Source organism: Plasmodium sp. gorilla clade G2 (genome assembly GCF_900097015.1).
Source record: "Plasmodium sp. gorilla clade G2 genome assembly, chromosome: 14".
NCBI lineage: Eukaryota > Apicomplexa > Aconoidasida > Haemosporida > Plasmodiidae > Plasmodium > Plasmodium adleri (nom. inval.).
The window spans coordinates 2129721-2146235 of record NC_041706.1 but is presented as its reverse complement, the minus strand read 5'-3'; the positions used below and the strand labels follow the sequence as shown (position 1 = coordinate 2146235).

Here is a 16515-nt window from a genome sequence, read left to right as displayed (position 1 = left end):
TATCTTTTTAATTTATATTTTTATGAAAAAGAAAAAAATGAACATGTTGAAATATAGAAATAATAATTCTCTCCAGTTCCATAAAAGGCTTATTTGTTAGACTTATTTTTATTTCTTATTATTTCATTTTTTAATCCTTATAATTATTCTATATGTATATTATCATTAATTATGCATATAGGTGTAAAATAATTTTGTATGTACATGAACCATTGGTAGCTAAAAACATTTGAATAATCCTTAACACAAAGAAAATATATATATATATATATATATATAATGCAATATTATATACTTAAACCCTTAAACTTTATAAATTTTAATAAATAAATATTTAAATTCTTGTATACTGAATAAATATTTTAATTATCTCAAAATGTATACCTATATGCATATAAAATTTAATAAATTGTAAAATTATATCGAATTATTATTTTTTTTTTCTTTGGATATATTATTTTATAAGAGCTTTTAGATAAACCTGAAAATGACTTACATAATATTCTAACCTTCTTATATATATATTCATAAACATATACACATGTACTATATTTGTTTACATGATATTTAATTTTTAATTATATACAATTTATGTTTCATCAAAAAAAACATATAAATAAATATATATATATAATATGTTGATATATTACTATATCAATCTTAATAATATTTTAATAGTTATTAACAAATGTGCAAAAAAAAAAAAAAAAAGAAAGAAACAGAACAATAAGAAAATTATGTAAAAACTATGATAGGTCCAAAGTAATTTATTTAATAAAATACTGAGTATTTTTTATAAAAACATAGGTTTTTTTTTTTTTATTATTATTTGCTTGTATCTTGCTTTTTACAAATATATATATAGTGTAAATTATCATCCACAGGTGGAGCTAAAATAATAAATTATATATAAAAATAATACAATGTTACAAAATATTTTATGACATTAATTATATATATATATACATATTTTTTTTTTTTTTTTTTTTTTATCTTTCTAATTTACCTACTATTCCTAGCATGGGACGTTGAACAGTCTTAACTGTTATATCCCAATTATAATCCTCTTTCTAAATATAAAAAAAATATTAAAATGTATAGAAATGAATATTGAAAAAATGTTTTCTTCAACATTATACATTCAATATATATATAAATATATATATATATATATATATATATATATTAAATATAAAAGAAAGTGTGTAGTTTTTTTTATTTTCCCTTTTTTATAAATTCTCACCTGTAAATATACAAGTCTATATGCTGGTTGTGCATGTGATATAATAACAAAAATACCATTAGACCTAAAAAAACAAAATATTAACACATATATATAGATGTATATATATATATATATATATATATATATATTTTAAGTCTTACTTTAATATTCTAGACACTTCGGATAACATCTCTTCAATACTCTTTAAAGAATCTTCTGAACACTGTAAGAATATAAAAATAAAATAATTTTATCCTTTTTGCCTATCCTCTTTATATATATATTAAATAAAATTTTTTATCCATTATAAATTATTAAAGTATTATTTAAAAATATAATAAAAAGGGTGATGTTAATATAAATATGTATTTAAAAAAATAGTAATCTTTGATAAAATATGTATATATAAGATGGAAGTATTATTACTACTATGGAATCTAGACATGCTTTATCTATAACTAAATCAAATTCTTCATTTTTAAATTCTCTCATATCACAAACATTCATTAATATGTCTACAAAAAGGATAATATAACAATTAATATATAAATATATTATATACACTAATATATATATATATGTTTGAAAAAATATAAAGACAAATAATATAATAATAATAAGTAATATTAACTTATGAATAAGTGATATACATATATATATATATATATTATTACATTTTAAGTTGGGTTTATCATTATATATTTCTTGCATTTTCTTTATGCATACAGATGATGCATCTATGTTGGTTATATTTGTGTATCCACTATCCAGCATTTCTTCACTAAATTCTTTAAAAGCATAAAAAGTAAAAATACATATATATATATATATATATATATATATATATATATTAATGTATAAATATATTTATATTAAATCCTTTTACTTGATGTTCCACATCCTATATTTAAAATGTTTGCATCATTTTTTATTTCAAGCTCTGTAAAAATATGCTTCACTCCATACCATCTTTGGTGCCAATCAAATTGCTCTTCTTCACTTTAAAAAAATAAAATAAAATAATAAAATTAAATAAAAATCAGAAGGTATATATAATTGTTGATAAAAATAGTATAATAATTTAATCATATAAATCTATTACTTTGTATATCGCTCGTTCCAGTAAGATATTTTACCATACTACATATTACATATATGTAAAAAAAAAAAAAAAAAAAAAAAAAAAAGAATATTTCAACAACATATAATATATATATATATATATATATATATATATATGATGTTTGTGTAATTTTTTATACATATGTATATTTTACCACTGCCATAATGATATATTCAAAAAGATCCTTTCTATAAAAATATTAACTTAATTATTATATATATATATATATATATATATATATATATATATATATATATTTTTCCACTTATTTATTAATTATAAGAAATATTTTTCATTATATCCCCAAAAGGATAAATCCCATTATAATTATAAAAGGATTTATTGTTTTTCTTTTTTTTTTTTTTTTTTTTTGATTCGAACACTTTATTGTATCTTTATATGTATATATTTATATTTGTGTGTGTGTTTGAATATTAATTTGTTCTATTTTTATATTAATATATTTTTAGAACTTAATCAAATTGCATAATATATATATATTACCTTTTAATATTTTAATAATAATAGAAAGATCTATTTTTCTTATTTTGTATTTATATAAAGCCTTTTTTTTTTTTTTTTTTTTATATATATTAAATTATTAGTAGGAAAAGTAATAAAAATATATAAACTATATAAAAAAAGAAGAAAAAAAATTTTTTTTTTTTCTATATTTTAATGTATATTTTTCATTATAAAAAATGTTTGATATGATCTTAACTTTACAAGACATAAAAGAAATATATATATATATATATATATATATATATATATTTAATTTGAAGTCATTTTATTTAAAATTTTTTTTTTTTTTTTTTTTTTATTTTTAATCTCTGTTTACAAAAAATTTAAGTATTTATTATTTATATATAAGGAATTTGAAAAAAAACTACATTACAATGAAATGTGAAAATTTTTTAAAAATTAAAGAAAAAATAAAATTAAGAACATTTTAATGATAACATTTATTTATGTAATATATGTAGTTGATTTTCTTTTTAAAAAAATGGAAAAATATTCAATAAACAAGTATATATACATATATATTATGTTAAAGATATTATTTTACATATGAATATATTAAAAAAATATATAAGTAGATTCTTCTCTTTTTTTATTTAATATTATATAATTGGTTCATTTTTTTTTTTTTTTTTTCTCAATGCCTTTATTTAAAAGACTTAATAATATGAAATTGTATAACTCCCTATATTAGTTTTTCATGATCATAAAATAAGTTAAGTATTTTATTTTGATTTCTGTGTACTTTTTTTAAATATTCTTTTATCTGTTCATAAAAAAAATATTATATTATATTGTATGTAGAATTACAAAAGTAGGAATATAAATTATAATGATTATTTATATAATTCTGTTTTATTTAATAAGCGGTTGTTATTTTATATGTATAATTCAATTAAATAAATAAACACATATATATATATATATGGAATGATATTTTTAGGACATATATGATCTAATACTTTTATACACATTATATACATAATTATTTTATTTTATTTTTTTTTTTAATGATTAAATACATTTTTTAAGAGAACTTTTAACTCCTCATTTTCATCAGTTGTATCTTTTATATTTTCATTATTCATTTTGTTAGTAAATGTGCAAAAAAAAAAAAAAAAAAAAAAAATAATAAATATGAAGATACGCTTGTCCTTATATATAATATCTTTATCTTATTAAATAATAATAAAACATTCAGATATAAATACATTCATATATCTTACATATATTTGCATATGTTCACAATTAAGAGAAATATTTTTTATACATTTATTTTCTCAATATTAATTAAGGATAATGAAAGAAATAAGTCAATTCTAACATTTCAAAAAAAAGAAAAATTAAAAAAAATAAATACATATATATATATATATATATATATATATATATATATATATAATTTTAAAATGAAGTATTTATTTAATTTCAATTTATTTTTATGATAAATGAACACCTATGATAATAAAGTAACTTATTGTATTTATTTTATAGGAGAATAGCAATAATTTTCCTCATTTCAATATAAAAAAATATATACATAATATATATTGTAATTACAAAAATATAAATGTATGAATTTTTCCACATGAGATTAAGGATCTACTTAAACATTGTTTAAATAAATTGTCTTATATATATAACATCATGTTTTTTTATAAATAATTTATAACATTAATATATTATAATATTTTTTTTTTTTTTTTTTTTTTCAGCTATATTTATATAATTTAATATATATTTTCGCTAGATAATAATATACATATTTTTTAGCTATATATACATATTATATATATATATAATTATGTATATATATAATATATTTATATTTACTATTTTTTTTTTTTTCCCCCTTTCTTTTTAATGTACATATAAAATATATATATTTTTTTATTATATTATATATATATATATATATATATATATATATATGATCTTTACAATATAATAATATATATTAAAATAATAATATATATTTTTTATAATAATGTTATTATATACGTTTATTTATTTATTTATTTATTATTATTTTTTTTTTTTAGTACTTTTTGAAGATTTAATATATCATTGAATGTTATATATACGAACCTAAATTTCGTTGACCCCAGTAAATTTTATAATATCCTAATAATTATTATATATAATAATAATAAATATATATTAATATAATATATATTAAATTTTTCCTTTTTTATTAATTTTCTTTCTTTTTTTTTTTTGTTTATATATATTATTTATATATATTACTTTTTTTATATATATTTTATTATATATTTTTAATATTTTATTGTACATATTTGTATTAATAATTTTATTTATTTTTATTTTTATTATTTATTTTTTTTTTTTTTGGGCTTATTATATATAACATATAATTAAATGATTCAAATAATACCATATTTATATTTGGGTAAAAAAAATGATATAGATAATGTAGAAAATCTTAAAAAAAATAATATTAAAGCGGTGGTTATATGTTGTACCTATTTTGAATATCCTGAGTATAAAATACCAGATGGATATGAAATTTTAAGAATTAATTTGGAGGATATAGGTTTAGAAAATATATCATCATATTTTGATGAATCGAATAATTTTATTCATTCATATATAACTAAAGAACAATCAGTACTTATTTGTTGTTGGTAAGATATTTAATTAGGTGCAAAAGGAAAAAAAAAAAAAAAATATATATGGAAAGTATTATATATAATGTATATATTTTTGTTTTTTTTTTTAGTCATGGAATTAGTCGATCATCAACAATATCCATTGCATATTTAATTGGAAAACAGGTTATTAACCTTATATTTATGTATCATAAATATTATATATTGTTCTTTTGGTTTATATATAAGCATGTCATAAATATATGAATAAATAAATAAAATATATATATATTTATTTATTTATTTATATAATTAATTTTTTAGAACTTTGGTCTTAATGAAGCCTTTAATTTTATAATGGGGAAAAAAAATATATGCCCCAATATTGGGTTTATGGAACAATTATGTGAATATGAAAAAAGACTAAAAAATCAAATTACCCTTTCTTCTGTTAAGTATATAAGCTGGTTTACCTCAGAAAGATGTGATAAAAATGTATCAACTGATTTTAGTTTGTAAGATATAATTAACAGATTTAAATTAATAGAAAGATGGGGGGAAAAAAAAAAAAAAAAAAAAAATGCAAACCAAATAAAATACAATTATATAATAATATTGTAAAAATATAAATATTTTATAAAACATTCATATTACAAAAATGTAGAATAATGTTCTTGTGATTCTAATATACAAGTTAACATATAATTTTATGAAAATATACCCGATATATATCTTATATTTATATGAAGGGATACACATTATTATAATTAAAAAAATATGTGATTTCCAATAAGAATATTATTACCAATATTGTTTGACATGGTGTTCAATATATATATATATTATATATTTTTTTAAATTTATATTTTCACCTTATGTGTGCAATTTTGTATTCTTTTATTTTCTTTTTTTGATGTTTTTCTTTTTTTTTTTTTTTCATACAATTTTGTAAATTTTGAATATAACAGATATATTTAATTTTTAGTAATTTGAAGAAATTAATATGTTATCTTTTTTTTTTTTTGTTTTTTGATTTTTTTTTTTTTTTTTTTTTTTTTTTTTTTTGTAAAAAGAAATTTTTTTAATACCTTAAAAATTAATTATATATGACCCTAAAAAGTAGTAAATTAAAATAAATAAGTAAATAAATGAATGAAGGATAAGAAATAAAAAAATACAAATATAAAATTTTTTATTAAATGTGGAGGATAATATAAATATATACATACGAAAAAATTCTAATCATATATTTATATTTAATGTATTATGTTATCATATATATATATATATATATATATATATATATATATATTTTTAAATAAAAGAACAAAATTTGTACATTGTCTATATATTAATTAATATTTGTTTACAAAATTTAATGTGAATATTTCACAAATTTTATGTCTTTAGACAAAAATATGTATAATAGAAAGAATTAACAAAATAAAATTAAATGATACAATTATATATTAATCGTACAATAATTTGGGTATAAGCATTAGTATATATATAATATATATGTATATATATATTTTTTTTTTTTTTTAAAGGGTTTTATACTTACACTTCATTTGTGTATTAAACATAAAAAAGAAAAGTGCTTTTTTCTTTTTCATCGTGTAATACGGAAATGTAGCTCCAACAAGTATGTAATATATATATTACGCAAAAAAAAAAAAAAATAATAAAAAAATATATATACTAAAAAATAAAATGATATAAAAATAAATAAAATTATATAACAACTAATAAAAAACGTCTTTATTTTTATATTTATTTTTATCTTTATTTTTATTGTTATTTTTATTTCATTCCAGTTATCATTTATTTTAAAATATAGAGTTACGCAAATTTTTACAAAAATAAAAAGAATAAAAAAATAAAAACATTCTTTTTGTACACTTACAAAATATTATAAGTAATTTATATTATTCCGAATGTAAAGCATAAATATGAATAAGATTAATTTAATAAGTACAAAAGAAATATCTGAAATAGTTAGTTGGTATACCCATGTCTGTGCTGGAACTATGCAAGGATATCGTGCCACAGAAGAGGATGTAATATATATAATAGTTCATATTTTTCATGATACATATTTCATATAATTATATAATGTATTGTGATTGAATAAATAATATAATAACCTTACATAGGTCCCTTTATATTTTATTTAATTGCATTTAATCAAAGTGTTAAAAAAAAAAAAAAAAAAAAAAAAAAAAAAATTTATGTATTCTTATAAAAATAGGGGAATATTACGATAAAATATATAAATATCAATATATATATATATATATATATTTATGCATATATGTATTTTTTTTTTTTTTTTTATTATTAGGCAACGGTTATTTTGGCGTCTCTTAAAAATTTTCCATCCTGTAGGTATGTTATTAGATCCTTATCGATTTATGCATAAATATATATTAATACACACACATATATATATATGTGCCTATGTTAGAATATATTTGAATAATTGAACATTTATCTTGATTAACAGATGAAATTATTATTCTAATGATATATTTTAATATTATTTTCTTTTTTTTTTTTTCTTTACAAATTTAAGGATGTGCACCATTTTTGATGGGTATACATAAAATACAACCATTATGAAGGAATACAATAATGAATATATTATAATATAATAAATAATTTTGATAATATTTTTTTTATAAATATATTTTTTAATATATATATATATATATTTATTTATTTATTTATTTATATTTATATAATGTGCATTTTCATTGGGTAGTCATATAGGAAAAGAAACAGCCTTATATTGCGCAAGGAACATAGCTGATTTTATTGGTTATTTTAAATAGTTATCAATATATAATATTAATATAAAAAAAATTTGTCGAAAAAGAACGTGAAAAAAAATAAATCACGTATATATATATATATATATATATATATATATTTTCCTTTAGGTAATTGTACAACGTTGGATGTTAACAATATAACTAATGCTTGTATTCAGATGGACAATGAAATATTAAGTACGTTCATATTTGTAAATTATAATATATATATATATATATATATATATGTATGTATGTATTTGAATTGAGTTTTACATTTATTATTTTATTTTTCTTTTCCTATTTTAGATAGTAATTTCGCTCATAATGGATCAACAGGTAAACATTATGAAGTCATTTCATTTGAATTAAACACTAATAAGTATATATATATATATATATATGTAAACATATTAATCATGAAAATACATCATTATATAATATTTAAAAATATATTTTAACGTTTTGTTGTTATTCCATATGCCTTAGCAATAATTGCTATAATCGAAAAAATTATGAACAAGGATTTTTTTAAGCTATATATTTGCAACTTGGGTAAATTAATAAATATGAAAAAATATATACATTTTATTTCATATGTATTTAATTTATATGTATATGTAATGATATATATTTCTATTAATCTCAGGAGATTCCCGAGCAATGCTTATTAAAAAGGATGGATCATTTATTTCATTAAGTGAAGATCATAAACCTTATAATAAAAAAGAAAAAGAAAGGATATATAAAATTGGAGGTTTTGTTGAAAATGGAAGAATACTTGGGTATATAGGTGTATCCCGTTCATTTGGAGACAAAGTAAAATATGAAAATTTTTTATGAATAAGATATTATATATATGTCATATAAAAAATAAATAAATTTACATATATATATATATATATATATATGTTTATGTTTTATATAATTTTTTGCCAGAATTATAAAATAAAATCCGACTGTCCTTATAATCCTCATGAAACCATGATAAGTTGTATACCAGATATAAAAATATTTTATGCAAACTGTGATGATATACTATTTTTAGGATGTGATGGATTATTCGAAATGTTATCCTGGAATGACGTTGCTAAATTTACTTATGATTGTATGAACAGACATACATTAAGCGACGCCGTAATTAATATTCTCGATTATGCACTTCTATCAGGATCTAAGGATAATATAACTATACAAATAATTAAATTTTTTAATGAAGAAATTCCGAATTTTCATTTTAGAGAGAAATTAATTCCAAGTATTTATATACATAATGAAAAATTAACGAAACATGAATTTTATGGAAAACTTCTTAATAAATATCATATAAATGATAATAATATTATTAACAAACTCGTGGAATACTGTACAGAAATTAAAGGATCTTGTCCTACCATTGAACCATATTTAAAAAATATTAGGGAGAATAAAAACACACACATAATATTAAACAGAAGAAATAATAAAAATATTAAATACCTCACTTTACCAATATTACAGGAAGATCTTAAGACAAATAATGTCTTTAATAAAATGGATCCCAATGATTTCAATAAAATGAGAGAATTCTTTAGAGAATATGATAAAAAGGTCAAGTTGAATTATTAAAACAGACATTGTGCCCAATTAGAGGGCCAAAATAATTACCAATATGGTAAAATAAGGATGTACATAAGAAAAAAAAAAAAAAAAGACATATATGTTATGAAAATGATAATAATATCTTACATAAATGCATATAATCATAAAAATATCATTTTGGTTCTTACCAAATATATAGTAATAAAAAAAGAAGTACTATACTTCAAGGATATTCATATATATATATGCATAAATTTTTTTTTTTTTTTTTAACCCAATTCAGCATTTTTATCAATAAAAGCCTAATATGAAATTACGCTATAATATAAATATATATATTTTATTTTACATTACAATACAATGTCTGTTTAAAATTAGTTTTATTTATATTTATACATGTTTGTTCATTCCTAATTAATATTTATTTTTTTTTTTTTTTTTTTTTTTTTTTTTTTGTAATAGATTTACACTCTACAATAATGATATATATAAATATATATATATATATATATATATATATTTATGTGTTTTTCCATTTTCCATTTTACTTTATTACAACTTATATCTACCAAAAATTTAATGAAATATAAAATATATTATCCTATTTTACTAATAAGAACAATAAATATAATAATATATATATTTAAATCTTTATATCTTCTTATTATGACATTGTATATTATTAGCAATAATAAGTAAATTAAAATGATAATAATAAACACAAAAATGTATGAAAAAATATATTATATTTTTTTATTTTCTTCTTCCTTAATACATATCAAAAGCACATAATATGATATATAAATATATTTCCTTATGGTATTTAATCATATTAATATAAAAAGGTATTATTCCATATTCCTTTATTTATAGCTATGCAATTTTTTTATTTATATTTATGATTATTATATAAATAAAAATTAATCCTCAATTGTTATAAAAATAACATATGAATATTCCAAAAAAAAAAAAAAAAAAAAAGAAAGAAAGAAAGAAAATTGTGTAGTAACATTTTGTATGTTGTTTTATAATATTGAAAAAATCATATAGTTTATATTGTCTTATATAGATTTATAAAAAATATAAAAATATTATTCCTGATGTTGTATGCATATACAAGGTAATTCTGACCTGTTCAGGTGAAATATAAATATATATATATATATATATATATATATATATATACATATGAGTGAAAAAAAAGAAAAACTTCCTTACAATGTGTACTTTTATATATAATAAAGCTAGTCGCGTTCATAATTTATTTAACCTTTATTAACATTATGATAAATTAAAAAAAAAAAAAAAAATAATAATAAATATAAATATATACATATATATATATATATATATTAACTGTCCATTTATTTGTTTATAATATTATTATAGCTTGAATATTTTTGTTATATAATTATTTTTTTATATTTTTATATTAATTATCATTGCGTAAATTGAAAACAAGTATACATATATAAAATATTTGTATTTTTTTTTTTTATATTTCTTCTTCTTTTTTTTTTTTTTTTTTTTTTTTTTTTGACTGATGTTGTATAATTAAATTCAATTCAATACATTTTTATTTATTTTTGTTTATTATATTACATTAACCTTTATTTACGTTATTCTTTTGTGTCTGAAATTATATTTGTTTAATTATATAAATAATTTGATTTTCAATTTATATAAATATTTTATATTATTTTATTTTATTTTTGCAAAATTGTTTATAAAATGCATCCCTTTAATTTTGTGCCCCAATTAGATAACAAAATAAATGTTGTGTCAATGCAACCTTTCCAAATGTATGTTCCTAATAACAATGCTGTAATTCCTCAATCATATCCCAGTGATCATATAACGCAACATTATAGTCAGCCTATATATTTTGAACCGTTACCACCTATATATGTAAAAAACCAATTACTACCTTCTCCTATATTAGTACAGATGCCTACAACGGTAGTTGTTCAAAATGAATCACAACCAGCAATGGTACTAAATCAACCACCCTCCAATATTGTTGTCAAAAATAATCCTCCAACTTCAGTTTTTGTTAAACAATCAAATCCTAATGTTGTTGTCAAAAATGAAGCACCACCAAATTATGTACAAAATGTGGACACATGTCAAGAGACTATAGTAACAGATATGAACCGCCCAGTAATGACCAGCATAAATAAAAATATTATGTAAATGACAAATAAATGAGTAGACAACTTGAAATATGTAAAAGGAAAAATTGGGGTTATTATTAAAAAGTTAATGTGATATACAAAATAAAAATAAAATTATATAATTAGAAATAATAAAAAAAAAAAAAAAAAAAAAAAAAAAAAAAAAAAAATTAGTAAAACCGATTAAAATAATATATTGTTTTTCTTTATATTTCTTTTCCTTCCATTACATTTCTTTACTATTTTTTTTTTTTTTTTTTTTTTTTTTTTTTCTCCCCTTTTATAAATTTATATATAACAATTAGTAAATAAAAGAACCTTTTAAATAATTTTAATTCAAGTTTAAAAATTATATTCAAAAAATTTATATTTATTTATGATTAAAATGTATTTTAATAATTACGAATAATTGTTATATATTCTTTTGTAAATCATTAATTGGAAATATTTTAATAGATTTTAAATGTTTTCGATAAGGTATTCATATTTTTTTTTTAATGTATTTTGTTAATTATCACTTTTTTAGTCTCTAAAAAAAAAAAAAATGGTAAGAGAATATTTTAAAACTTAAAACAATTTATACTCACTTTTATCCTATATAAAGACTTAGAGACAAAATAGATAAAAAAAAAAAAAAAAAACCGAAAGAGTGAAGAAACATATTAAATTATAACATAAAAAAAAAAAAAACAAATATTCATATAAATCATCATATTTCAATTTATTAACGTATTCATTTATTGGAATATAACGTAAAATTGTATGGATCATAATTATTTTCCTTATTAAATACACCATTATTTACATAGTTATAAGGTGTGGGTAAAACATTATTATCATTTATAACATTTTGATTATTATAATAAAATTGTGTGTCACCATTGTTTATATTTTGCATATCTTCAATCATATTATCCTTAATTGGTGTTTCCTTTATATTGATATTATTTATACCTGGCATTGAATTTGCCTTATCATGTAATCCTATATGGAAATTTGGATGGTTATAAAAATCGTTTTGTGATTTCTCTATTATGATATTTGGATTAGATTGTCTCACTATAATTGGTTGTGGATCGTCATTTTTTAAAATAATATTTTGAGGTGGTAAGTCTAATGTTATAGGTAATTGGGGTTGACTGTGTATTATTACTGTCTGTGGTTGTCTTACAATAATAGGTTGTATTCTATCATTTTGAATTATCATATAATAAAATAAGTTATCCATATTTATAAAAAAACAAAAAAAAAAAAAAAAAAAAAAAAAAAAAAAAAAAAATTATGACTTCTAATGATATATATTTTTTTTAATTTCTTGTTAAGTTGGTATAAACAAAAGTTATTGACATATAAATTAATATTGTGCATATAATAATTATTAACAATTTGTAAGGATAATTTATATCATCAAAAAAATATAAGAACAAAAATAAGAATCAAATAAAATTATGTAATTTTATCTATTTTAAAAAAAATCAAAATAAAAAACAAAAAAAAAAAAAAAAAAAAAAGGGGGACTAAAATAATTTTTATTTTTTCATAATATAAATAATTAAAATATTATTTTCAATAATTTTTCTTTGAAAAATAAAATTATAGGAATTAAATATAATTACCTCATATTTTTTTTTTTATTATATTATTATTATATTTTATTTTTTCAATACAACATAGTAATGTGAAAAAGACATTATTAATATTATAAAAATAAAAAAATACATATATATATATATATATATATATATATATATATATATATATATATACATGTATACTTTTCTTTTTTATGAATTAAAAAAATTACAACATTACAAATGATCTACATATATTTTTTTAAATAATTTTATTATATTGTTTGATATAATGTTGTATGACAAATTTTATAATTTTATATTTTTATCCATGTGTTTTGAATGTTATAAAAATGAAAAAAAATAAAAATAATAAAAATAAAAATAAAAATATATTATATGTATGAAATATAAAGGTTTAAATAAATGTTAATTTTGCCTTTGTCAATTGATTATATAATAAGAAGAATAAAATATTATATTAATAAAGAGGACATAAATAAATAAATATATATATATATATATATATATATATATATTTTATGGTTGCTGAATTGTATATGTTTATGTGTATGTGTATATTTATACATAGTAGCAAAATATTATTGTCTGATTTTCTTCGATAATAATATAAAATATTTACATGTATATTTATTATCACCACAAGGTGTGATAATTACCTTCACGATCTGTTCTCCTATATGTATGTGATCCAAAATAATCCCTTTGTGCTTGTACTAAATTAAGAGGTAAATTTTTTGATGTTACCATTTGAAAATATGCCAAACTAGCTGAGAAGGCTGGAATTGGTATAGAATATTTTGTAGCCATAAGAACAATTTTTCTTAAGGATGGTAATTTATTTTTAATATCATCTGAGAATTCCTTATCTAGGAATAATAATTCTAATTTTTGATTATTTTTATATGCATTTGCTATACGATCTAAGAAGACAGCTCTAATAATACAACCACCTCTCCATATTCTAGCAATTTCACCTAGATTTAATTTCCAATCCATTTCTTCAGAAACTTGTTTTAAAAGGAAAAGTCCTTGAGTATATGAAATAATTTTACAACAATATAGAGCATTTAATAGATCATTTTCAAAATCATTTAAATCTTCATTTTGATCTATAACAATATTATCTTTATTAAAATTTGATTCTGCTTTAGTTCTTAATTCTTTAAATACACTTATATTACGTGCATCTAAAGCAGCACACATAGTTGGACATGGGATACCTCTTTCAGTGGCTTCAAGCATAGTCCATTTCCCTGTTCCTTTTGCGCCAGCAATATCTAATATCATATCAACTAAATAATTATTTGTTAAATCATCTTTTTTTGCAAGAATATTTGCAGTAATTTCAATTAAATATGAATTTAATATACCTTCATTCCATTTATTAAAAACTTCTGATAATTTTTTATTATCATATTTTAATATATCTTTCATAATAACATAACTTTCTGATATTAATTGCATATCTCCATATTCTATTCCATTATGTACCATTTTGACATAATTACCTGAAGAACCTGGACCTATATAAGTAACACAAGGAGAATCTCCAACTTGAGCTGAACATTTTTCTAATATATCTTTTACACAATCATATGCATATTTAGATCCACCAGGCATAAATGAACAACCATATCTTGCACCTGCTTCACCTCCACTTACACCCATTGCCAAATATTCGACATCCTTTTCTTTACATAATTTTATTCTTCTTTCTGAATTAATATACCATTCATTCCCACCATCAATTATTATATCACCTTTTTCAAAATATTTTAATATGTTACTAATATTTTCATCTACAGCTGGACCTGCTTTTATTAATAAAATAACTTTCCTTGGCTTTTTCAAATTATTTATCAACTCCTCTAGTGTTTTGTAACCATAAACAACTAAATTCTCTTCTTTTGCTCTTTTCAGAGTTTCCTCCGTTCTTTCATATGTCCTATTATAAACACCAATTTTAAAACCTTTGCTCGAAATATTCAAACTTAAATTCTGGCCCATAACAGCCAACCCTATCAAACCAATATCACACATTGTTAATAAATAAAAATTAAAGGTATATATAAATATTCAAGCCTTAAAAGAAGACTACCCACATATACATACATATATATATATAAATATATATATATATATGTAGTAAAATATATAATTTATTTTTTATAATACATACAAATAAATAAATATATATATATTATTTATATAGTCATAATAAACGGATCAGTTGACAATATATTTAAAAGATAATATAAACTAATAAAATTACTTTTAATAAAATTTATTCTTTTTTATATATTGAAAAAAAAAAAAAAAAAAAAAAAATATATGTACATATAAATATATATATATATATATATATTATAAAAAATATTATATATTAACCAATGTTATTTATTTCTTTTTTTTAATTATTTTGTTTCTAGTATTCCTTCAAAAGTAGGTATATTTTTTTTTAAAGAAAAAAAAAAAAAAAAAAAAAAAAATAGAAACGTATAAAAAGAAGGAATATTTTTAAAAATATATTAATAAAAAAAAAAAAAAAAAAATACATATCACTATGAATATATAATAATATATGTATTATTTTATTTTATATATTCCACTTATTTTTGTTTGTACGATATTTTCTCTCCTGTATCTAAAAAAAAAATATTTATATATAATATTATATATATATATAATAATATAATATATGTACATTTTTTATACACATAATATTAGCCTACAAATAATATTATATATATTTAAAATAATACATAATAATAGAAAAAAATAAAATTAAATATTTTATATCCAAGAAAAGTCATTTTTTTTTTTTTTTTTTTTTATTCACATTTTTTGTTAGATTATTATAAATTTATAATTAA

At 17.7% G+C, this 16515-nt stretch overlaps 6 protein-coding genes across 6 annotated transcripts; 3 read left to right on the top strand and 3 right to left on the bottom strand.

Annotated features, from left to right (window-relative positions):
* Positions 1 to 825: 825 nt before the first annotated feature.
* PADL01_1455200 (methyltransferase, putative) lies at positions 826 to 2511 on the bottom strand (the record flags this gene model as incomplete). Its single annotated transcript, XM_028684845.1, has 9 exons — positions 826 to 890; positions 1007 to 1070; positions 1244 to 1307; positions 1387 to 1448; positions 1652 to 1740; positions 1900 to 2013; positions 2112 to 2224; positions 2328 to 2365; positions 2503 to 2511. 9 exons carry the CDS (start codon positions 2509 to 2511, stop codon positions 826 to 828), a joined length of 618 nt encoding a protein of 205 aa, XP_028540883.1.
* Positions 2512 to 5249: 2738 nt separating this feature from the next.
* PADL01_1455100 (protein tyrosine phosphatase,putative) lies at positions 5250 to 5998 on the top strand (the record flags this gene model as incomplete). Its single annotated transcript, XM_028684844.1, has 3 exons — positions 5250 to 5515; positions 5611 to 5665; positions 5804 to 5998. 3 exons carry the CDS (start codon positions 5250 to 5252, stop codon positions 5996 to 5998), a joined length of 516 nt encoding a protein of 171 aa, XP_028540882.1.
* Positions 5999 to 7431: 1433 nt separating this feature from the next.
* On the top strand, positions 7432 to 9900 carry PADL01_1455000 (protein phosphatase PPM3, putative; the record flags this gene model as incomplete). Its single annotated transcript, XM_028684843.1, has 9 exons — positions 7432 to 7539; positions 7824 to 7867; positions 8055 to 8075; positions 8244 to 8299; positions 8422 to 8490; positions 8602 to 8631; positions 8782 to 8847; positions 8942 to 9111; positions 9232 to 9900. The coding sequence occupies 9 exons, from the start codon at positions 7432 to 7434 to the stop codon at positions 9898 to 9900; spliced, it is 1233 nt and encodes a 410-aa protein (XP_028540881.1).
* Positions 9901 to 11604: 1704 nt separating this feature from the next.
* PADL01_1454900 (conserved Plasmodium protein, unknown function) lies at positions 11605 to 12066 on the top strand (the record flags this gene model as incomplete). The annotated part of the gene is made up of 1 exon (XM_028684842.1): positions 11605 to 12066. The coding sequence occupies one exon, from the start codon at positions 11605 to 11607 to the stop codon at positions 12064 to 12066; it is 462 nt and encodes a 153-aa protein (XP_028540880.1).
* Positions 12067 to 12780: 714 nt separating this feature from the next.
* On the bottom strand, positions 12781 to 13275 carry PADL01_1454800 (conserved Plasmodium protein, unknown function; the record flags this gene model as incomplete). Its single annotated transcript, XM_028684841.1, has 1 exon — positions 12781 to 13275. The coding sequence occupies one exon, from the start codon at positions 13273 to 13275 to the stop codon at positions 12781 to 12783; it is 495 nt and encodes a 164-aa protein (XP_028540879.1).
* Positions 13276 to 14275: 1000 nt separating this feature from the next.
* PADL01_1454700 (6-phosphogluconate dehydrogenase, decarboxylating, putative) lies at positions 14276 to 15682 on the bottom strand (the record flags this gene model as incomplete). Its single annotated transcript, XM_028684840.1, has 1 exon — positions 14276 to 15682. One exon carries the CDS (start codon positions 15680 to 15682, stop codon positions 14276 to 14278), a length of 1407 nt encoding a protein of 468 aa, XP_028540878.1.
* Positions 15683 to 16515: the final 833 nt, after the last annotated feature.